At 36.0% G+C, this 25,039-nt stretch overlaps 1 protein-coding gene across 1 annotated transcript; it reads right to left on the bottom strand.

The window, feature by feature from the left end:
* Positions 1–3,642: 3,642 nt before the first annotated feature.
* LOC145674376 (uncharacterized) lies at positions 3,643–21,156 on the bottom strand. The gene is made up of 2 exons (XM_081744351.1): positions 20,649–21,156; positions 3,643–7,257 (listed from the first exon to the last, which is right to left on the bottom strand). The coding sequence occupies exons 1-2, from the start codon at positions 21,138–21,140 to the stop codon at positions 5,908–5,910; spliced, it is 1,842 nt and encodes a 613-aa protein (XP_081600477.1). The 5' UTR covers positions 21,141–21,156; the 3' UTR covers positions 3,643–5,907.
* Between the last annotated feature and the right edge of the window lie 3,883 nt (positions 21,157–25,039).

Below are 25,039 nucleotides of genomic sequence, written 5' to 3'. Positions count from 1 at the left end.
AATGGACATAAACCTAAGCTTGCAAAGAGTGAATTTTTTGCAGTTCTTCGGTAGGCAACTGCATTGTTTTTGCATTGTTAGTTTCATTAGAATACTTCTTTGGATGCTATTTATCGTTGATGTATCTTTCACTATATGTTCCCATATGCCGTGTTTACTCAAGTAATAGTCGCCTTCGCATAATAGTCGCACCTTAAGTTTGAAGTAAAAATATACGCCCAAAAATTCCCCGCATAAAAGTCACAGACTACGGGATTTTTGTCTTTGCGAACGAGAGTTCCTTCGAAATTGTTTATCTTGTGAGAATCTTGTGAGAGCAAAAGAACTTTTCGTGTCTACTGATCCGTAATATCGTGACCCATTGTCAACAGAGCTCAAGCAGCCTACTTCCACCCTTCATTTTATGTTGACACATTGCTGTATGTATCAAAATTCAAAATTGTTTTGATCATAGCGATAATTGAATGGCAGTTTTCCTCGCGTAATAGACGCAGTCGGATTCTCGCATTAAAATAGTACAAAAGTGCGACTATTACACGAGTGAACAAGATACTCGATCCATAACATAAAATTGAAGTATGATGTCGTATCAGGCCAAGTGGTAATTGAAACTTTCTCTGTCCTATTAAAATTATTTTGTTTCACACTCCTTTTGATTTTCATGTTACATACTTCATGTGCTGATGAAATTGCAGACCTTAGTCCAGTTTTATTTCTAAGCTTTTGAATGACTTTTCTCTTTTGGAACTTTTCTCATTTGATAGTAAGTTTCCTTTGACGTTTTTCTTTAAGTAACATATACATTTTTTCTGCTGATAGATTTAGTTTGTATTTCTTACACCAATTATACAAATGTTCTCCCGCTACCATGGACTTAAATTCAATTTCAGATCCACAATTACCTTTAATATGATGTTGGGTATCGCCTACATAAACAACCACTTATAATATTTTACTTTTTAAGTATAGTTCAATAGTACGTCCCAGAAGATAAGGCCACAGACAGATCTCTGTGGACAATCTCTAGTAGTTGTTTTCGTAATTTTGCTACTTCCAAATGTTAACTTCTACGTCTTTACAATTGTCTTGTAAAGTGTCTAGTATAAATATGCTGGACATTCCTTGTCTCTTGAAATTTCTAATGAAACTGAACAATACAAGTTACCAAAAGTTGCATTAATGTCTACAAATAATCCTACTACATATTTCTTTGCAATAGATTACTATTTTCAACGCCTTATTGCATATTTAATCTGGGACATATTAGTTTTCTTTGTCAGTATTTGTTCCGTACATACTACTGTGGCCAACTTTCAGGAGCTGTCCAACCGTCACCCAAAGATAAGACCAACTGCATTTATATGTCGCTCTTATTCAGGGCACGTCCGTTATCAAATAGTGTCCATGTGAAGGCACTTGAATTTGCCTTTACCCCAGACAAAATTTTTTAGAAGAAAAACTGCTGTTTGAAGTATAAAATTGAACAGGGTAGGACATTCTGCTTGATGAAAAAGGGTTCCGCACTCCTAAACATGTTATTGCAAAAGCCATTGGTTGCAATTGTAAAGGTGGTACTTTAATCAAGCTCTAGCAGGGCTACAATTTAAGTACCCTGATTCTCATGAGCTCCTAGAACATGAGTTGTTCTTTACCAAGTCGTGGTCATATGTCGAGATTTGGTACCAGAGAATAGATGCTATAGTCGCGTCACTGTATGAACCGTCCTTCAATCACGTAATACTACCGTCTAAAGCAGACAACAGCGTCAGACAGTGTGTTTGTTCTTGGCTGTTGATTACTTGATGTTCTTGAAATCACTCAACTGTCGTCACTCTCACCACTGAGGAAACGCCGTGTAGTCGTGATTGATTGGGCAAATTCAGAGACGTGCGTTAAATTGCAACACAGCATTAATCCCACGTGCTTCCAGCTCAGGGAGGGTAAAAAAGTGGGTTGGGCTAGGCAGGGAGTAACTGTGACGAAAATATAGCTTGTCTTTAAAAGGTCAGACGATGTAACTGAACACACTTGTATACTTCTATTTTCTAGGAGAATTCCGTTCACCAGTAGATATAGCTGGTAGATGGGTATCGATTCATCACGCTAATGAGCGTATCCTCATTGTCTTTCTTTAGAAACTTTTGCTGTTAGTACCGGCAATTTGAACAAAGCATATTACTGTCCAGCCTTGGGTTCGGTTTCGAACAGAAAATACTTGAAATATGAACGCATTACAGTGGTTCAGAATCAACTTTAAACAGTAGTTTCACTTCTCACGTAGCCTCTGTTCTGTAAAGAGACGCTAAACTCTACTAAAAGCAACTAACCAAATAAACTTTATCACAAATTAATCAATTGCATTTAAATATGCATATTTGAAAATGTAGAAGATTTTCACCCATTTAAAATTATATCGAATTTCTCTATAATTTTAAGACACCTACCAGGTGTGATCTAAACATATGGTAAATAATTTTATTAGAAACAAAGTGTTACGATTACATGGAATTAGATTTAATCTCCTTCAAAGTACTGTCTTTGGCTAGCAATACACTTATCCTAACGTTGAATTCATGACTGGAAGCATTTATGGAAAGTTTCTTTTGGAAGGGTGCTCAGTTGCTTCGTCGTGGCTCTCTCAATGTGAAGAATGGTGTCAAGACGTTTTTCTATAAGCGCGATTTTAATTTTGGGAAGTCGCATGGTGCTATATCTGTAGAGCACAGCAAATGTGGACAGAGAGGATTATTTTTGCTCGGCCCAAAGCTCAAGAATCAAAGGCAAAGAGTGGCACGGCGGCCATTCGTGGTGAAGAAGGAAGCCATTTGTCAATTTAATCGGCGGTTAAAATTCTTTTCACAGATCCATAAGAGATGTTTAGTTTTTCGAAAAGCTTTCGAATAGTCATTCGCCTGTTTGAACAAATCATTTGTACCACTTCTTGTTTTCGTCTGTTTTTGACGTGATAGAACGTCTCAATCTTTGCTTGTTTTCAACCGACTCGTTGCCGCTTTTGAATCGCTCAAACCACTTGTAAACAGTCTTCAATACCACCGTTTCATAGCCATACACTGATTTTGACATTTTTGGGCATCTTTGGCACTTTTCTGCAGCTTAGAACAAAACTTAATGATGGTACACGACAGACACTCTTAACACGTCCTCAATCTTCTGCCTCTTGGAAGCCAACTAACATGTCACAACTCGTTCAAACTCGACACTGGTTGTACCAAAGGTTTAGGCTACCGGTCTAACTATAAATGTACCACATTGACTTGACACCTAATCTTCCATTCCAAGCGCTGCTATCGGCTGAAGGAATTCCACTCCCTTTCGCTGAGGCTCTCTCGCTTAGCAACATCTGAACCCTTATTGGCTCAACGCGTGGGTGTGTCGAGGGTGAGCTTTAGTTCACATTTTTGCCACGGCTCAAGACATTTTGGCAGCACTTTAGTTTACATGGATACAACATTGATAGATGACACTGGGCAACTAGATTCACCGCACTTTTTGATCACACCTTGTAAGCAGCAAGGCATTTTATCTTAATCAACTTTTGCTGTTTTTCTTCAATAGTTATTATATTTAAACCTGATATATGTAATTCAAGAAAAAACATTTTTCTTTACAAAAATAAATTTATTTATTTTTTTATATTTAATTCCAAACCGAATACCTCAATCGATTTCGTAAATACAAAATAATAATGATATCAAAGTATTTCTCATAATATAGGCATTTAGAAGAGGAACAAACTAACACAAAATTTATGAAAATATCATTACATAAACATTTTTATGTTAAAAATGTTAGTAATAAAACAAAGTGATAAATAATCTTTATTACATTAAATATAATGTTATCGTTGGATTAAGCACATTTATTTTTTTCTAAAACGTTAATCCGATACAAAGAATTTACTAGTTATTTTTCTTAACACAGTTTCATTCTTCAACATTTATGGTTTTTTACTATGAACAAGGTTTCTTGTACAGTCAGCGACAAAATTTCTTTCCGTTTCATGAAATTAGTTTCGTAAATAATTTCCTAATGGAAGGACAATTTCAGTACAGTTTTCGGTAAATTAAAAATAATGTAAGTTTATGTACGTTCCAGCCCTGAAACTCGGAGAAACGGCGTACGTTCCACTGCTATTCATATATTACCAAACAGAAAGAACTTATGTGCTGAATGTACATTAACGCAAGGTATCATACAGATTTACAAATAAAAAAAATCGTTTATGGTAAAATTTTATGCGAAGTGCATATTTTCAAAAAGAAACATTAACATCTCCAGTTTTTTCTGCCAAATTGACTTTTAACGGCTTCTCAGGCTGTGGGGTGGATTGTCCTACAGTTGCTAATTTTGCAGTAGAAGTGAATGAATGAGGTGTGTATATGTCGTTTTTTTTACGGACAGGACTAACATTACAATGTGGTTTCTACCAAAGTCCTTTTCATCAAACGACATCAAGGAAAGAAATCAGGATTTCCAGAGCATAGCATAACTGAGGGACATATTATTTCTATCTTTGAAACAACGTTAATAGTAAAGTGTTCAAGCTACGGGGAAAGAAGAGCGGGTAAAGCAATAGCAATACTAGAAGAAGGCAGCAACCTCAATTGGGATACCGGTCTCCAACTCAGTCAAACATGGCTTCCCTTCATTGGAAGAAAACGTATATAAAACCAATCAGGGCTTTCCAACCAACCTAGTCAAAAAGCCAATCACAATTGAGGCCATAGACTGACGCTGATTGGAATCTCCATTGACCAATCAGATTCCTACCTTTACCTTCCAACACCTATATAATAAAGGTTTCTGTTTTGGGTATCTCATACTTCACTCTGAAGACAAGAACAATGATGTCGGTTCTCGTGATGTTGGATGATGTAGAATTACCTGGCTGATTGCCCTAGAGCTACTATATTCAAAAACCTTCCTTTCTTTATAAAGTATATCAAGTAATACGACAGAATTCATCTCGTAGATTCAGAAATCTTTGGAAGTCAATTTAGCAAAACACTGTAGATTAAAATGTTCCCTTTTTCAACATAAGCTCCACATGTTTACTTTGTCTTTTGAAATGGGAAACCAACCGTTCCCCATAGCCCACAAAGAAACAACAAAATGAAATTCAAGTGTATTTCGAATTACACGCTATAATTGAGAATCTCAAACAATGTATATATTACATAAATAATATATTGTACAACTTAATAGGGTCAAAAATACACAAATTCGAATAGTTTATATAGACGAATCATTATAAAAATACAATTATTAAATATTATTGATATTACTCAAGTATTTAAAAAAATATTTATTATCTTCTATTAATGCCAACACAATATCAAAGGAATTTTACTTTATACTCCTTTTAAAACACAAGTGGTATATGCTCAAAACATTAAAGAATTGATAAACATTCTTTGGAGAGTGGTTGGCAAAAAATTCTGACTAATAAAGTGGTTCTCAGTTGAAAAATGCCTGTGAAACGTTGTGGTAAACTACATTCGAAGTGGGAAATGAAACTATATCCTAGTCATTTTTAAAACAAATTTGTCTTTTTAAAGACCACTTACTTCTAAATTAAATGATTGAAGGATGTACAAGAACTTGGAAGCTTTGAGATAAGATTTAATTAACGTTGCTATTAATTTTGTCTATAGTGTTAAAAATACATAATAGTAAGATTTGTGTGTGGTAGTTTTGTTTCATTCTTCATCATAATAATTTTCACTTGCAATCTTCCGTACGACAACTTTTGGTCCAATTGAAACTGAAAATACCTTCACTTTTTCTGAATGTTATGACTGACGTGTTTTCAACACATGTTATAAAATATATCAAGAGATTGTAAACACTTCATTTAGAGTTTTGTGTACCTTACAAACTGATGTTTCACTCATAAACGCGTTTACTACGACGATAATTATTATAATTATTGAAATGATTGTCAAGGTGGTGGTGATTGCGATTATGATGATGGTGGTTGTTATTATTACTAGGCCGGATATCATCATCATCATTATCATCGTTGTCATCATCATCATCATCATCATTGTCATCATCATTATCGTCACTGTTGCCGTTGTCATCATCACTGTCTTCATTATCATTGTCGTAGTTGTCATCGTCATCATCATCACCATCGTCGTCGTCGTTGTCACTGTCATCATCATCATCATCATCATCATCATCATCTTCATCATCATCATCATCGTCGTCGTCATCACCGCCATCCTCATCATCGTCATCGCCGTCATCATCATCGTCGTCGTCATTGTCATCATCATCGTCGTCATCATCGTCGTCGTCATTGCCATCATCATTGTCGTCATCATCGTCGTCATCATCGTCATCGTCATTGTCATCATCATCGTCGTCATCATCGTTGTCGTCATTACCATCATCATCGCCATCATCATCGTCGTCATCGTCGTCGTCGTCACTGCCATCATCATCGTCGTCGTCGTCGTCGCCATCGTCACTGTCATCATCATCATCATCATCGTCGTCGTCGTCGTCATCGTTACTGCCATCATCATCATCGTTATCATCACTGCCATCATTATCGTCATCGTCGTCGTCACCACCGTTGTCATTGTCATCCTCATTATTATTATTGTCATCGTCCTCAACATCGATATTGTCATTACCACCATTACCCTGGTTGTGATGATCACCATCAACATCTGTAGTGTCAGGAGTACTTGCAGTTGCCTGCGGTGTTTGATCTTGCCCAGAGTTCGTTGTCTCAGAAGTTATAACTTTGTCTGTGGTGAGCGAAACTTGAGTAGTGGTTTGGGACACGGTTGGTTGTGGAGTTGTTGCAGGCACAGACGATGTAGGTGAAGACTGGGACACTGTAGGCTGTTCACTTGTTGCAGGAACAGAGGGCGTAGCAGTAGACTGGGACACTGTAGGCTGTTCACTTGTTGCAGGGACAGAAGGTGTAGCTGTGGACTGGGACACTGTAGGCTGTTCACTTGTTGCAGGGACAGAAGGTGTAGATGACTGGGGTGCTGTAGGTTTTGCAGTTGTTGGAGACACAGAAGATACAGTTGAAGACTGTGGCCCTGTAGTTTCCCTTGGTGTAGTGTTTTGTGTTGAAACAGTAGGACTGGGAGTTGTCACAGACTCTGCTTCTGATGTTTCACTACCATCATCGTCAATTCCTTCAATGTAAATGTTATCTATAGCCACTACGTCATATTCAGTTGAATTTCCTTCATTTCCGTAAATCCATATCTGTGGATAAAATTATACACTTTTAGTAAGCACAAACTTAGAACCATATTTTAGTAGTTCCGACAGTCTTAAATACTATGCAAGAGTTGCAATTAGTTAAGAAGTAAGTAACATTTGCGTTTATCATTAGAAGGGAACACTAGTGACATGGAGGAAAGTGTTTTCAAGTGATTCCTGAATGTAATAGGGTCCACTACGTCCAGCACTAGATGAAGTAGTGTTACATGGGATGACAATGTCGTAAGTTTCCAATGATAAGGTGCTGTTGTTCTAGATATTCTATTGTACTGGAAGCAATTAACTATGGGCTACAGTTCAAGAAGATTGAAATATTCAGTTTAATTGTTTATGTCTTGTAAAATGAAGTAGATGGATAATTAAAGTAAATCTTAATAATAGTGAAATAGATTGTTGCACTGAATAAATGAGAGAAAACTGGAGAATTTCAATAGACAATTATTTTTTATCACAAATCTATATGGCCTGTGCTTTAACCAGGGACTGTTGTAATGGAAGTGAACACACATACTAATCGGCAACTATATTTCCGTTATATGCGGCCGAAAATATTTTGACATAACTCCTTGCAAGGAAAGTATTTGATAATTGAGTATTCTTTTAGTACAGTAGAGCGCTAATTATCGGAACTACTTGCGAAAAAAATAAGATAATAATCCGGATAAACGGAAAAAGGCAAAAAAAAAAAAAAGCTCTTATACGTTATACTGTAGAAGATAGAATTAAAACTGTAGTAAAGTGTTGTACTGTAATACATGTGTACTTTTACAAACCATACGAAATATATGACACCGACACGAAGCTTTCTTTTTGATGATAAGTTTCACTTCAAACAGTCACAGTTTACAACAAACTCACACAAGACAGCAGGCACCAATGATAGTAGTGATTGTAACATTATCATGCAATGTAAACAATGGAAGTTGGCAGGTGTCTGACAGATTTGTTAGCTTGTGCAAACATTCATACCACTATACACTGTTCCAGTAAGATCATATTGATAAAATATTCTCGGCGATTTCATGATTTTTCACAACAAAACTTTTATTCTCTTCTGAATTCGATCCGGAGAATCGGTGCTCTACTGTACTTCCTTCAAGGAAAGCTGTTTGAAAATTGTGCTTTTAGCATTGCTTCTTGCTGTGTAAGACCTGTAAATCTGTTTCTGGCATTACTTTTTACAATGTGAAAGTACTTTGGTAATTGCGTCATTAGCATTACTTTTTCTAGTGAAAATTGTTTGTTAATTGGGCTGTTGGCATTACTTCTTGCAATTAAAATAGTTTGATAGTTGCATTTCCTCCACTCACTCATTAAGTTTTTATATTGGTCATGGCTTAAGCTGTTTATTAACAAGCAGACCCCTCTTTCTTATACGTAGGTACTATCCAGCGATAACAATTTTAAGGAATATCGTGTTCACAGGTAGAACAATCACTGAATCTCTATGTTGTCAACTTTCTTGTAACATAGGGATGAAAGTGTAAAAATGAGACAAGTGGCGAAGATAGCAGTAATTTATTACATGCAATTGAATATAATAAATGCGTATTGTGTTTTATTTTAAACTGTTGATATTCTTGAAAGTAGTAGGAAGTAGTAATATCATTAATACATTCAGTTTCTGAAGGTAGTTCAACAAATTAAGAAATAAAGATCAATACAATATGTTATTATTGTTTTAAATCCCGGTATGATTTAGAATTGACAAGAAGAACATTATTATTAGTGTACACTTAAAAATTAAATGGTTTGAGACGTAGAAAAAGTGCGTTATCTACATTGAAAGAAATAAAATAAAGAAAAGAAAAGAAAGCTAGCAATTTTTTCATCTCTCATAAATCGTTATTTGTAAACTTGGTGTCCCCTATTTACCACCACCAAGGTTATATAAGACGTGGAACTAGAGTTAAGCTGGTATCCTAACTATCGTAATGCGTTAATTGCTCTGCCACCTGGATTCAAATCCGGCGCGACGTATAACAAAGGTGCGCGCACTAGCTACTATGCCAGCGGAGAGGGTTGTGCGAAGTGAGTCTGCATTCTTCCCTGCCATTTCGTACGACTCGTACATATCTGGTTACAACGAATGAAGAGGAAATATTCTTGCATGATAATGGCACCGAAAACGTACGAATGATTCTGATCGGGGAAGACCGAAGCCTACGTGTTTCTGTAGTTGTTGTCTACGATCGTTATGCCATCTGTTGCTGAGAGTACGAACCCCTGCTATTTATGAGATGTATGTTTTTGTTCTTGTGTACTTTGTAATGTATCACAAAAGCAGTAGAATATGCAGGAAGAGGAAGATTATAATTTGTCAGATTATGCTCCAGTGAGTCCAACACCCTAACCACAAAACTAGAGAATACCCAAATGTTAATTGCAATAATTTTAAAACAATTATGGTGTTAGCAGCCAATGTGTTTGACGATTTATTTGCACTATTTGTTGCCTAATGCTCTCCGCTTAGCACGGTCGTGTGGTTCTGTAGTCTAAAGGTCTGGGATTCAAGGGTTTAACAGTATTGTGTCTCTGAGCTTGTTTGAAAGTTTTCGATTCTAATCCATTCTCTGCATTTGTTCTACAACCGCTATTTTATAGTCATTTATCATTAATAATGCAGTTAAAAAAATAAACTGAAGATTTCTAATCATTTACAGAAGTGCCTATACGATGATAATTACTTTTTTTTTTTTACATATTAGGCTGAACACCTTTTGCGAAACAGGCAGTTTACTAATTACGCTACTAATCACAAAGCCGGGCAGTTTATTAATGAAAAAATAAACGAAATTTCTAGTGTAACGTCCTACGATTACGTATTTTAGGCAAAAGAAGACATATTAATAATGAAAGGGATGGTGGAATGAGAATGTGGGAAAATATGGGAGAACGCCCTATAAAACTCATGACATGATGTTTTCCACCACAAACATACATATCCTGGGTTCGAACCAGAGACTCTTCGCACCAGATTCACTCTACCCCTGATCCATCATATCTTCGTAGCTTATTGATGATTATAGATTTCATTACCAATAAATTGCAATGTTCTTACGCAAAGTTTACTTGATACAGCAATATGCTATTCAGCAAAGCTAAAATATACACAATCACATGCATTTTTTAAAAACATTATCCGTTAAAAAATAATGCATATAGAATAAATCCTTTTCCGCAGAGAATCAGATCAAGATGCATACAAATGTATTAGAGAATACACGGTTTCCTTGTCATGCAAAATAGCAGCATACAACTAATACGTGCTAGCTTTGCTGGATCATTATAACAGCTTTGCTGGATCATATCTAAATTGTTGGAGTCAATTTTAACTGAAGTTGCAGTAAATGCTATGACATGTATATTTTTGATTGTAGGCAAGAGGTTAACTAATTTCGAACAGAATACAGTCACTAGAGTTAACGAACTTTGCGTAATACGTTGCATTAAGGAGAATAAATTATATTCATATACCAATTCCATATAAGGCAATTTTGTACCGAGAATACCTCATTATACAGGGTGGCGCAGGGAAATGGGAAATTTTGAAGTAACGTAATTTGCAGGAATAAACACAGGAAAAGCATCTTTTGTTGACGAAAGTTAATGTATACGATATGTCATTTATGTTTTCATTACAAAATGTCACAAACTGTCTTCTTATCAAACATGACATCGGAAAGATATCCTCCCTTTCGGCCTTGACATTCTAAGAGCCTATTTCGGAAACTCCGGAACGATCGATACAGTATGTGTCGGGGAATGTCAGTGATTTGGTGCTGTTCGAACGCCACCTAGATGCTTCTTGTTCAAAACTAAACTAGTTTCTTCAAAATTACACACGTTGTAATTGCATGAGTAGATGGTGTTCTAGCTGGTAATACTGTCAAAATACCCTTTGGGCAGCAATTACACTTATCACCCTGCTTGTAAAATGCTCTCACAGCGATAGCATGTTCCGTACTACTCCAATCCAATGATGCATGACTTCTAAATGGCAAGGCGTTCACAACACCATGCTTCGATTCCGAAGAACTGCCGACAGTACAGTGTTGCTAACTCTAATGTTCAAAATTTCCCGTTTCCCTGTGCCATCCAATATAAGCAAAATAAAATGTTTAACAATGTCACGTTCTTGCTAAATTCATTAAGACTACAGGATGAGACTTATAAAATTATACTATTAGTACGTCCGTCCGTTACTCCGCAGATAACTGTTGAACGGATGTGTGTTCATTTATTTTTCGCAATAAACAGATAAAGTAATTACCTCGGTCAAGTTCGTTAACGTATTAACAGATACCGGTGGCTATTGTATAACATATCACATATGTAAGCATTTTTTTATTTTTATAATAGATAAATAGAGTGATGATCTCCGCTGACTTTGTTAGTAGAGTCAATCCTTTAATATCTTAAAGGATAACGGCTACTTTAACGATGTGTATTTGTATCTCATGTCCCATACATGTAAACTAGATTTGAATTATGTAGATATATATACAGATTATAACAGCAAAGTTATTAGTGGAGTCAATCCGTAAACATATTAACAGATAACGGCCACTTTAACGGTGGATATCCATATATATATATATATATATATATATATATATATATATATATATATATATATATATATATATATATATATATATATATAAAGCGTGACCTAGTCTAATGCCATTACCAGAGTTAATTAAACTTATATAATTGCTAGCAGGTTGCTCGTTCTTCGCACGGGGAGAATACGTTTCATTTTCGACACAAAGGGGCACCAAAACTGTCACCAATCAACTTATGGACCCCGAAAAGTAGGAATTCGACACTAATATTGGTCATTTCCAATTATTTTTACATGTTATTCCCCTTAGGGGTACTAATGTGGGTTGAGTTTGGAAGTAAACGGTATCTGAAGTGTCACTGTTCATCTCAATTACCCCGAAAACTATGGATTCGACACTAAATAATATCTGTCATTTTCAATGATTTTTAAATATCTCCCCTTCTCCTCCTGCTCTAGGTTGCACCGTCAAAGCAAATTAATAATAATAATAATAATAATAATAATAATAATAATAATAATAATAATAATAATAATAATAATAATAATAATAATAATAAAAGCACCCTAGACCCGAACCTCATCTATGTCAAAAATTCGAACAAGATTGGTCATGTGGTTCACGAGTTATTAAGTAACAACCATAGTCACTTCCAGTTTTATATATACATAGGGTGTTTCAAAACAACACCGACAACATTTGAGAGGTGATTCCTGACACCAAGATAAGACAAAAAAGTTTAGACCAATGGTGTCCAATTATAATGAGCCTGAGGGCCATAACCGTCTTTGCTAGCAAGGTGGAGGGCCGCAGCTAATAATAATAATAATAATAATAATAATAATAATAATAATAATAATAATAATAATAATAATAATAATAATAATAATAATAATAATTATTATTATTATTATTATTATTATTATTATTATTATTATTATTATTATTATTATTATTATTATTATTATTATTATACAAAAGAAAAATATAAAAATGTATTTGAAATATTACATTCAATGTGATAAATGAGAGTGAATAGGAGAGTTTACAAGGGATGCGATATCTACATCCAATTCTGTTGTTGCGAGCCGCAGATGTAAAAGAGAAGAATACCCAAGGCAGCTTCTGAAGAGATTCTTCACAATTTTCATGGTGAACTGGTATGGTTGGTTTGGTTTGGTTAATTGAAGTAATCGTTCCTTTCAGCAACGATGCCTTGCCTATGGGTACATTACCGACTCCAGTATTGCCTTGGATGTCCGGGTCTTTTTGTTGTACAGAAACGCTAAATGGATGCCTTATTTCGAAAGAAGAATGGAAACATTAAAAAAATGAACATAAATGAAAATATTATCAGTAATAACAATCGTATGTCGTGAGAGCTTTGTGGGCGACAGAAAATGGTTTGGCGGGCCGCCATTTGGACAGTTCTGGTTAGGCAAACATGGGTACACAAATGTTTCCTTTCGGAGTTATAGGTTGCCGAAAACATGAAAAAAATGAATTTTAAAGGTAGGTAGCTCCAAAACTATGGGATATACAGTAGTCGGATCAAGACTTCACTTAGGAACTAATATGAGCCCTATTAAAAAATCCATGTTTCAGAATCCTAAGGTACTGCAACAATTTTAGTAAAGGGAGTTTGGCTAAGGACACATAATCTGAAGTATTCACCAATTATCTCTATAAAAATTTTTGCGGAGGTACCACAGGATTCTGAAACTTGGATATCTGGATAGAGCACATGGTTTCTAAGTGAAGTCTTGAGCCGACTACGGCAGGTCCCTTAATTTTGGAGCTATGGACTCTTAAAGTTCGTTTTTTCATGTTTTCGGCAGCCTATAACAGCGAAAGGAAGCATTTGTGCACCCAGATTGGTCTATAGTTTTTGTCTTATCTTGGTGTCAGGAATCACCTTCCAAACGTTGTGGGTGTTGTTTTGAAACACCCTGTAGATAGATAATGTACTCTCATGTCCAAAATTATTTTCGCGTGTCTTAAATATGTTGTTGTAGGAATATAATTTAATAACGAATTCGCCCGGTATTTCTATATAATGTTAGTATGTGTATAATCGGCAGACATATATGTGGCAAATTTCATGTCAAAAGAGCAGTAAATAAGAACAATAAAACGGAAATAAAACTTTTTTGTCCATTTAGTAGCATTTTGTTTCACTTATTCTAATTTTCGTATTTATAATTCTTTTCCTATGAAATTTACGACAAATATCAAGTTCCTTATTATATATATAGTATCAGTATTAAAAGTACCCTACAAAAGCATTATCAAATTATATTCTTACTAGAAGACAGTTATAGATATGCGACAATCATTATGGACATGAGTGTACATAAGTATAGAATTTTTTACAGAATGGCTAAATTCTTCCATCGATAAGTCAGTATTTTGACAGGTATCAAAGTTAGACGGTAAAAGATGGCGAGAAGAGATTTTGGTAATAGCTCCATTCTTAAGAATCAATCTCATCTACTCTACTAACCCCCCTATTCAAAATTAAAAATGGGGGCCGCGGTGGCTCAGTGGTAGGGCGTTCACCTCTGGTGCTTGGGGTCCCGGGTTCGATCCCAGCCTCCGCCAAGTGAACTTTGTGGTGGACAAACACCGTGTGCGTGGGTTTTATCGGGGTTCTCCCGTTTCCTCCCACTTTCTTCATTCCACCATTTCATTCATTATTCATCATCACCGTCTCCTTTAGCCTAACCGGCTTAATCGTGGGACGTAAAACTCAAAGATTCCATTTCATTTTTTTTTTCAAAATTAAAAAAAAATGGTTCAAATTAAATATTTGCGCTTTCAATGTTGACCAGCGTAGAACAAAAATAGTAACACCTAGGGATAAGCAGTTTCCGTAATCGATTCATCACTACAAAAGTAGATTCAATATCAATTCCCAACTCTGCTATTAAAACTGAAAGTGATATTCAAAATCTACAGATATTTCTGGTCTCACTACTTATCTCTGTAATGCAAAAATTGTTAAAGATAGAAAATTTTTTTTTCGAAAAGGATCCAGAGTCTTAAAATTAAGTTTTGTCTCGATCTTTGTCTTTATATTCAAACCGGAAGTGGTTAAATATAAGATTTCCAGTTTCAAAACTAATGGTCATAGTCAAAAAATCGTAGTACAGGGTGGACCAAAAGTCACGAAGGTGTTATAACTGTGAATAACTTCTATTTATCAATAGTTTAAAGTGATATTTCACAAACTTAAAGATCAAGAATGGTAGATTGGTTATCCTTACATGCGGAATGTAATATCATTAAGATGTCCGCCATTATGGGCCTCACAGATACGGGCCCTGTGTAGCACATGATTCATAAGAGGGGTTAACACTTCTTGCCTGATTTCCCATATATCTGCACAAATGTTGTCTTTGAGCTGCTGTGTTGTTTGTTTGTGGTGGTAGCACGTATGCATTCTTGTGAACTTAAGTTTTACAAGCAAGTTTACAAAATTTAAAATTATAATGATTTTTTTTAAAATGTATTCCTATTTAAAATCTTTAGTTCCGTTTAATGCCCCATTATTATGCTCATTAGGCTAGTTGAGGCAAGTGAATAATCTTAGAATGAAAATGTAGGAGGAAACGGGAGTACCCCGAGAAAACCCACGGATACAATGTTGTTCACCACAAACTTGCATCGACGGGGATCGAAACAGAGCTACAGTTATTTTGACGCATGTGACATTTGTACGACAATTATGTTAACCACTTGAAAACTGTCCAGCATACTCGAAATAGAAATAGAAATAGAAATAGAAATAGAAATAGAAATAGAAATAGAAATAGAAATAGAAATAGAAATCTTCAGGTTTTACGTCCCACTGTCATGACGGCTCGGCTAAGGAAACCTTGATGACGAGAAATGAATGAAATAGTGGAATGAAGAAAGTGGGGGAAACGTGAGAAACCCGAGTAAAACCAGACGCATGGTGTTTGGGCACTTCAAGGTTCACTTACTGTTAGGGCGAGCTGGGATCGAACCAGGTACTCCATGCACCAGAGGTGAAGCTCTATCGCTGAGCCACTTCGTTCCCACAGTCGAAATAGAGTTGTAGAATTGTTTCGTTTGTGTATGAGGGTGGCGGGTTTCTTGCAAATATTTTTTTCTCTAATCTTCCCTCTTTTCATATGAGTACAGACAGGCCTACTTGTAAATAAATACATTAACAAAATCAATTAAAATAGGTGATTATATGACACATGAACAGGAAAGAAGTAATCAGGAAAGAATCTACTGATAAAATTCAATATTTATATGTCGTGATAATGGTCATACTTGAATAATAGTACTGTTATCGCACGGCGCTTCTGAAAATATAAGTACTTGGATTTTGTAATCACATTATCCACTTATCAATCAGAATGAAGAGATATTGACTCTTTGAACAGTAAAGAACTGTTATGATTTGTTTTTTTCATGGCCAGATATTATCAATGTCAAGAACAGAGCTATGCTTCACGAGAATAGCGTTTCTATTGTCTTCCAATCTTAGTCACTTGGCTAGTGGCTAGCACAAAACTTTGGTGTACATGTTCCTGGGTTCGAATTCCGGTCGGAAAACATTGAAAAGTTGAACCTCATTACGTTGGTTTGAATTTAATTTTAAACTGTAGGTCTAAGCTTTTTATAACTTCGAAGTTAAAATGGGGAGTTAAACTTCCACAAACAAACAATTATTTACAAATTTTACCAGTGAATGTGTATGTTTATTGTTTGAAAAACACTTAACAGTTGTTTACTTCCTCAAGTGTAGAGCTCTCAAAAAACCAGTGGCTTACATGTTTCTTGAGAGGAACATGAGTTCGATCCTACGTAGATACACATTCCGAGGAAGGATCAGAAACTAAAGGCCGATATTTTAGAAGTTTTATCTGTTATAGATAAGCTTGCCATACGTGCCGGTTTTAAGAGTCTTCATCCCGGCAAAATTAAAATACCGCTAATTTTACAGTAATTATGTGATATCTTCAAATAGATAAAAGATAATCGAAATGTGGAACAAGAGCGCCCTAGACAATATCATTTTACATGAGAAACCGTTATCACAACTCACTTATCTGCTTTCGATTTCGAGCCATTTTGAAAACCGGCATTTATTTTCGCGTTTCTAAACAGCTGAAAACGGAAAGCCACTAGGTGACTTGTGATAACGGTACCTCACGCAAAATAGTATTGTCTAGGGCGCTCTTGTTCCATATTTCAATTATCTTTTATCTGTTTGAAGATATCACATAATTACTGTAAAATTAGCGGTATTTTAATTTCGCCGGGATGAAGACTCTTAAGGGGTCGTCCCAGCGTCCAGGCCGGTTTTGTGTTTAGTTCCGGTCCGACGGAGAAATTTAGTTTCTAGTCGTTATTTAACAACTTCTAACGCTTTTTATATTGAGAAGTTGAATGGAAAAATCAAAAATGAAAGGACTAATGCTCTGCAAAATGAATTTCGCAATGAGTTGCAGTGAATTCTTTGATAAAATAAAGAATAATAAGTTCCTTATCTTAATGGTTCATTCAAGTGAAAAGTATAAGCCTAAATAATATGCAGTAGTTTTTCCTTTCATCCTTGTTTTGTGGATGTTAAACTAGTTAGTTGTTAAATTTTGTCTTGCTATTTTTAAATCTATATATTTCAGCAAGAAACAAGTCTTGAGAGAAATTAAAGCGCTTGAGAACTGAAAACACAAAATTTGACTGCTGAGCAGCAAATTTTGAGACTAAAATACCTCACACTGATTTTTTGCATTATTATTATTTGATACTACAAATCAAACTAATGTCATTGTGAATAATACTAGGTAATATTTATGCAGTGTAAATTTGTTTGAATTCTGAGTGGTGTGTAAGAATAAATTTTATATTAGAATTTTGAAAAACGTACACTATGAATTTTCATTGTGTATAAGTATTCTTAAGTTGAGAATTTATCACGAGCATTTTTGATAAAATATTGGTATTAACAATGTCCTGGTTTGAAGCTTCATAAATTTAGCAAGTCTAGTTATAGACGAATGAGGAGTGTGCTGTAATTGTAATACATGGAGTTGGCAACTGTGCAGAGTTTCAGTCTCCTACGTTTAGCCACTTACGGCGCTAGTTGTCGGTAAACACAAATGGCGACTCGTTTGGAAAACTATTCTCGTGAAGAAGTCCGCTCAGTTATTTGATTTCTGTGGGGGGAAAATAACCCAATCAAAATTCACCGGCAGCTGGTAGAGGTTTACGGAGAGACTGTAATGTTTCGTCAGCATGTCACAGAGTGGTGTCGAATATTTGCTGCTGGTAGAGAAACCGTCACTGACGAGAAGCACATACAGCCCAGAAGACCACCACGCTGTTCATGCAGTTTTGCTGGAACATCATCGATCACTCTCCCTACAGCCCGAACCTCGCTCCAAGCTACATTCACTTGTTCCCGCAGTTGAAGCAACACCTAGGAGGCCGTCGCTTTGCTACATTCACTTGTTCCCGCAGTTGAAGGAACACCTAGGAGGCCGTCGCTTTGCTACATTCACTTGTTCCCGCAGTTGAAGGAACACCTAGGGGGCCGTCGCTTTGCTACATTCACTTGTTCCCGCAGTTGAAGGAACACCTAGGAGGCCGTCGCTTTGCTTCAGACGAAGAGGTGGAACACTTCGTGACAACGTGACTGAACACGCAAGGAGAACATTTTTACCAGGAGGGAATCTTCAAACTCAATCCACGATGCGACAAGTGCCTGAATCGATATGGCGACTACGTCGAAAAATAACCCAATGTATGTACAATCTGCTGGCTGTATTGGTTGTATGAAATAATATATACACGTTTCACTGCAGGCTTTGTAACCTTACTTTCTGATCATTCCTCGTCTGTACTATTTGTTGGCTGTATTGGTTGTATGGATTCATGGAATAATATATACATGTTTCACTGCAGGTTTTGTAACTTTACTTTCTGATCATTCCTCGTATGTACTATTTATTGGCTCTATTGGTTGTATGAAATAATATATACACGTTTCACTGCAGGCGTTGTAACCTTACTTTCTGATCGACCCTCGTATGTTCGGATCTCATCTTAAACTATTAATCCTACATAATGTTCGTGTTGAAGAAACTAGAATAAGAATAAAAATTCGCATAAAATACAACCAACCTAGCGCTTATTTAAAAAAATTACTTTCTGATCAAGTAACGTAAATATACAAAACCATATGATTTAAAGCTCAGTAAATAGGGATGTACAATTACCGCCTCTTCCGTGTGTGAATAGTATGTGTTCTTTCGGTGTAATGTCCGTGTCCCAATGACCATTTCTAATTTGTTCGTTGATTAGAGTTTAACATTCCGTTTCAGCACAGATGCTATATGAGAGATGGACTTACATCGTATGAAATAATTAGAATCATCGTAACGTTCTCCAACCTGAAATCGAAGATTCCATACAGCAAGGGTGTACTCGCTAGACACTAGATCAGCTGCATGGGATACGAACACTTGTGATTCGGTCTAATATCGTTCAGTGGGGAAAAATGCTGTAAAAAGTTATGGTCTCAATTGCCTATTTACCTCTCATGAAAAAAAAAAATGAAATGATTTTTTTCGAGTTTAACGTCCCACGATTATGTTCGTTAGTCTAAGGGATGATTAAAGCCATGAGCATAAATAAGGGTCCCGCAGACCCCGCATTGCGGGGGGGCTAAAGCCATCAGCGGCCCCCAAATCGTGAAGTGGGACGTGGAGAAGTGGCCTCGCTCCAGGCTGTCTGCGTGAGGGCCCCCAAGGTTTTAATTACGCCACTGATTAAAGCAAGTGAATGATAATGGAAAAATTGGTGGAATGGGAAAGTGGGAGGAAATGGGAGTACCCAGAGGAAATTCACGAGCACGATGCTGTCTACCAAAAACTTACTTAGCCGGGATCAAACTAGTGACCCCACGCACCAGTGGTAAGCGTGAGCCACTGTGTCTATTTACCTTCATGTGAATAAGTAATTGTGTGATGACAAGTCTTATCATTTGCAAAATATGGCAATATGATTGGTGGGCCACAATCATTTCCATTTATGTTTCTGAACTGAATATTCATGAGATTATTTATAAAGTGCAAACAATATGATTGAAAATCGAAAGCAACTGGAAATAAATAAAAACATCGTGGTTTTTAGTTAGTGTTTTGACCTTGATAGATAGACTAATATCAAATTGTGGAATGGCATGAATGTGGTAACGAAACCAGGTTGAGGTTTAATTTACATTGAAGTTCCACCACCGGATCGTGACGTAATATTACGTGGTGACATAAAAAAAACGTGACTTACGTTAAGAAACATATCTGAGCGAGCGTCAGCGAGCGAAGGGGGTTAGAAGCCTCCCATGTCTCGTTTAATTCCACTTTTATCACAATTCACAGAAAAGCACTTTCCTTCACAGCCGACACTCTTATTAACATTATTGAAGGAGTTCTATACAATCCAACACTTAGATGCTCAAACAAAAAGAAACTTGACCATTACGACAAACTCGAAATTACCTTAACGTTTTAATTCAGTGGTAGATGTCAGTCATTTGAATAATTTGCTGATTGTTTCAACCTCAGTTACCATAATCGATCAAAGGAATTTTAAGTTAAAGTATGTCTGAAGAAGTCTATTAGTAGTTTTATCTTCTTCTGACCAATGAATATATTAAAATTAACACTATTGCTACTAGTAACTAATTAATTATTGTCCAATAAGGCATATACAAGCTGTGTACGTATAGATTTAAAGTTATCTATGAATACTAGGTCTTCTTACCTGAATTGGTCCTTCAATACCAGGAGGAATATCTGCAGAAGCAACTCGAAAACGGCTATTTTCTTTGCTAGATTCATGATAGAGATTCAGTAACTCATGCTGTACACCGGTTAACTGCTCCAGATAATACAGTTGGACATTATTAGCCTCTGGAAGATACGATCTTGTAAAGTATTCCAGGGATACTTTACCACCATAAGAAATATTCAACCAATGAGTATTGAAAGCTGCACCACCAGAAATTTGGGATTGCAAATCAACAATGGCCAATCCTGAACCACCATCTCGAGGATGTGCTACAGGTGTTGTAACAAGGTTAGAAAGATCAGTATACGTCACATATTTCCACAGAACAGTTGAATAAGGATTTTGTTCCAAATCTCCTAAACCATCTTCAAAGTCGTATATAACAGTCTTGAAAGCGACAGCATTTTGTATCAGCAAAGCAGCTGATACCAAACTAAAGATAATCGAGAACTGTGAAAGAGCCATAGCCCGCCAAGTATACATGAAGCAGAACCAAAAAGCTGAGCGTTCGATTTATTTCATGCTATTTATACATATTTATTATCAGTTAAGGAAATGATAAGGTTACGATTTTATACAAAGATCAACTTCTACGAAGAACCCAAAAGGTGAAGACCAAATATTTTGTCATGTGTTTGACTTCTAGCCAATAAAAAAAATGAAAAAAAAGAAAACAAGTGATAGGGTTGAACAATGTTAACCAAACAAACATTCTGAAAAAAATAATTCTTTCTTAATCGAACCATGACTTACATTTTTTTTTTTCAAAATTATTATCAGTAAGGAAACACGTGAAACCATTTAGATAATCTGCCATTTTCGGAACAATATAGAGCAAGTGCTTTTTTCTTCTTCTTCTTTCTCAGAAACTTCATAAAAAGGACATTCTCAAACATTGAACTTGCAAGTGGCTTCCTATTAGTTTTATCAGAATGATTAAGGAATTAGAATAGGCAAGACACCTGCCATTTTTTTCAATATAGTAATTTGCTCTATTATCTTTAGAGTTGACCTTCCAAGAGAAATCAGTACAAAATTATTTTACACTTCCATATTAAGATTATTTACTGAAATCGATATTTATAGTTGTGACATATGTAAGATATGGAAATAGACAATTTGAAATCACAGCTATATTAGATGACGAAATATAATAACATATTGTGTAATTAATGTACGAGAGTGGGTCAAGAAGTAATGCCTCGCGTGGCATAAAAATGTATTAATAAACAATAACAGCAAAAAGTTTTACAGATCATAGCCTGAACTGTCCTCTACAGAAAACCACCATTCAATATAGTTTTCATGATTTTGAATACATTTGCGCCATCGTCGAACCCAGGAATCAAAGTTACTTTCGAAAAATTCAGCCGTTTGCTTTTTGATCTATGATTTTAAAAGCTATTTTAACTTCATCCATTGAAGTCACTGAATCTGTGACTCTGATACCCCCAGTTCAACAGTTATTCCCTGGACAAAGCCATACGAAACTTTCAATACATCAGCAACATTCTGAACTATAACGAGCCTGTCTCCTCGAACCAAATCATCAGCATATTCTCGATTGTCTACAGGTCACTTCTCCGTTCCGTTTCTAAACTTCTTCAGTTTGATGTGCTTATTCCGCAAAAAATACGAAAACTCGATTTAAGGACCCTTCAAAAGTTTTGGGATCCCTTATCCAAAACGTTCAATACATTTCATACAATCAAACATTTTCTCGTACACTCTACATTTTGAGAACTACACAAAGTGTAGCAAAACCTAAACTAACAATTTACTCAGTATGGTGTGCTTATTCCGTGAAAAGTACGAAAACACGATTTAGGAGCCGTTTCAAACTTTTGTGGGCCCTGATAAAAAAAAAAAAAAAAACAACTAATTATTGGCCAAGATCGCAATGTTTTGATGCATTTTTTGGATTATTCCTAAAATTCTTGTTTTTTATTTTATTTTTGTAAAAAAAATCTGCCAGAGAAAGGAAATTATCAAAAAAATGCTCCCCGTTCAGAAGACTATTTTCTTCCCATGTGAATGTTATGATTTCTCGTGGCTACAGCAAGTCAATGTGATTATCTACAATTTATTTCCCGAAGGTTGGACTACTTGTGGAACTTATATTAAAAAAAATAAATAAAACAATTATCATGAAAACAAATTTCTGTGTTGTATTCAGAAAACAAACAAAAGGTTATTTGATAAATTGCGGTTCTGCAATTAAAATAATGCAGGCATTCGTTGACACAGTTCATGTTGGTTTTCAGTCTCCGTACAACTTGGAATCATTTAACGAGTTTTACGGGGGGGGGGGGGAAGGACATCATTTGGAGCAAATTTATTAATACGTTCGCTGCTGAGGACGCCCATCGGCGTCCAGTACTGAATTTGGCATATGCGCCGGACGCCGCTCGGCGCTTGTCCCTGCAGCTGATTCACTTTCCCGCCAGCGCTAGTGCAGGTATTGGCGGGAAAGTGAATCAGCTGCAGGGACAAGCGCCAAAAGGCGTCCGGTGCATATGCCAAATTCAGTACTGGACGCCGATGGGCGTTTTCAGCAGCGAACGTGTTAAAGTAACTTAAACTCGATCAGATAAGAAAACGACTATACGAGTTCGTCGCAAAACGTGTAAGAAAGAACTGTTGGTTTAGTTTAAAGAAGGAAGAACCATTATGAAAAATGCAATGCTGTGAAAAAAAAAAACTGGAATCCCATACAAATGGTAAAAATGTTGATCAGAAAATTGCTTCTGATGATTCTAACGTCATTGATGTGATTGAGGTGCAACTCGAAACTTCAGGTAAGAATTAATTTTGTATCAACAATAATATATTTTTCATTATATTATGAAAATTTTATTTCGTCCCTCTTCCCCACCTCAGTTCTAAATTTTCTTTAAAACGTTACACCTTGGCATAGATTGTATGAAGGGACCAGGCGAGAAAGCGCAAGGTATGCAAATTGCCCGCGTAACTAACTATTAAAGAGTGATACTTATTGTAACGTCAGTGTCTGGGACAATTTGATCTCAATTTGTTCGTCTGTCTGTCTGTATGCACCACGTTACAGGGCGCAACTTTCGGTCTTTTAACATTACATTTTGAGGATAGAGGCACGAGACGCCGGAATTTGCTGTAGAGATATTGACTGCGATCCGACGTGAAATGTCAAAAGTAATGGTTCGGATCCCACTTTAAACAAAAAGCCCTGCCTCATATAGCCTTGCTACTGGTACAAGACTGTAATCAATCAAACTAAACAAACTAATTTTATGCGATTCGAACAAACTTGGGTTGCAGGATAAATTTGACTCTAACTCAGTTTTTATAGAATATTTTTAGATATGAAGCATTCAGAGCACAAGGGATCCAAGTCCATTTTCAGAAAAGTTCACTTTTCTTCAATAAACGTAGTATGTTGTAGCAAAGGATACGAAATAAATGAAATAAAAAAAAACACGTGAAAGTGTGTTGACTAGAGTTTCATAGGACAACTGCAAGACAAGGGCGTTGATGGTGGTGAAGAAGGGCTAATTTCCCATTCCTTGCTCATAAATTTAAGACATTAACATTATATTGTATATGCTGCACCTTGGGAATGATTTACAAGTCAAGCTCCGAATGCCATAGTCAATGATGTATAATTACGTTAAATAAATGCAAGGTATGTCCAAAAGAATGGTGGCGTGCTGACTGCCACGGGTGCTGACTGCCACAGCCAATTATTGGTGCTGATTGCCACGACTGACGCTGATTGCCAATATCAAGGTGCTGACTGCCACGATGGCGTGCTGACCGCCACGAGCCTGAGAGAAAGTTGCTAGACGTAACATTACCGGACGCCAAGAAGCATGAAAGAAACTAGATGATCCTTAGGATCGTGTTGTTCCGACCAACACCTAACAAAGGTAAACAGATCTCTGTATGTACACTCATGTCCAAAATTATTGTCACATGATTACAATATGTTCTTCTAGTAATATAATTTGATAACGAATTCGCCCGATATTTCTCATAATGTTAGTATGTGTATAATCGGCAAAGACAAGTATGTGGTAAATTTCATGACAAAAGAGCAGTAAATAAAAACAATAAAACGAAAATAAAATTTTCTTGTCCATTTACTTACATTTTATTTTACTCATTATGATTTTCGTATTTATAATTCTTTTCCTTTGAAATTTATCACAAATATAAATATCCTGATTATACACATAATATAAGTATTAAAAGTACTCTGCAAAATTATCAAATTATATACTTACAAGAAGACAGTTATAGATATGCGACAATAATTTTGGACATGAGTGTACTTTCAGTTTTGTCAGGGAACGGTGCGTACAAAATTGGTACGATTTATATATTCT

This window comes from Thermobia domestica, chromosome 17 (assembly GCF_964235325.1).
Source record: "Thermobia domestica chromosome 17, izTheDome1.hap1.1, whole genome shotgun sequence".
NCBI classification, from domain to species: Eukaryota; Metazoa; Arthropoda; class Insecta; order Zygentoma; family Lepismatidae; genus Thermobia; species Thermobia domestica.
The sequence above is the reverse complement of the archived record's forward strand: the minus strand, read 5'-3'. Positions and strand labels throughout refer to the sequence as shown.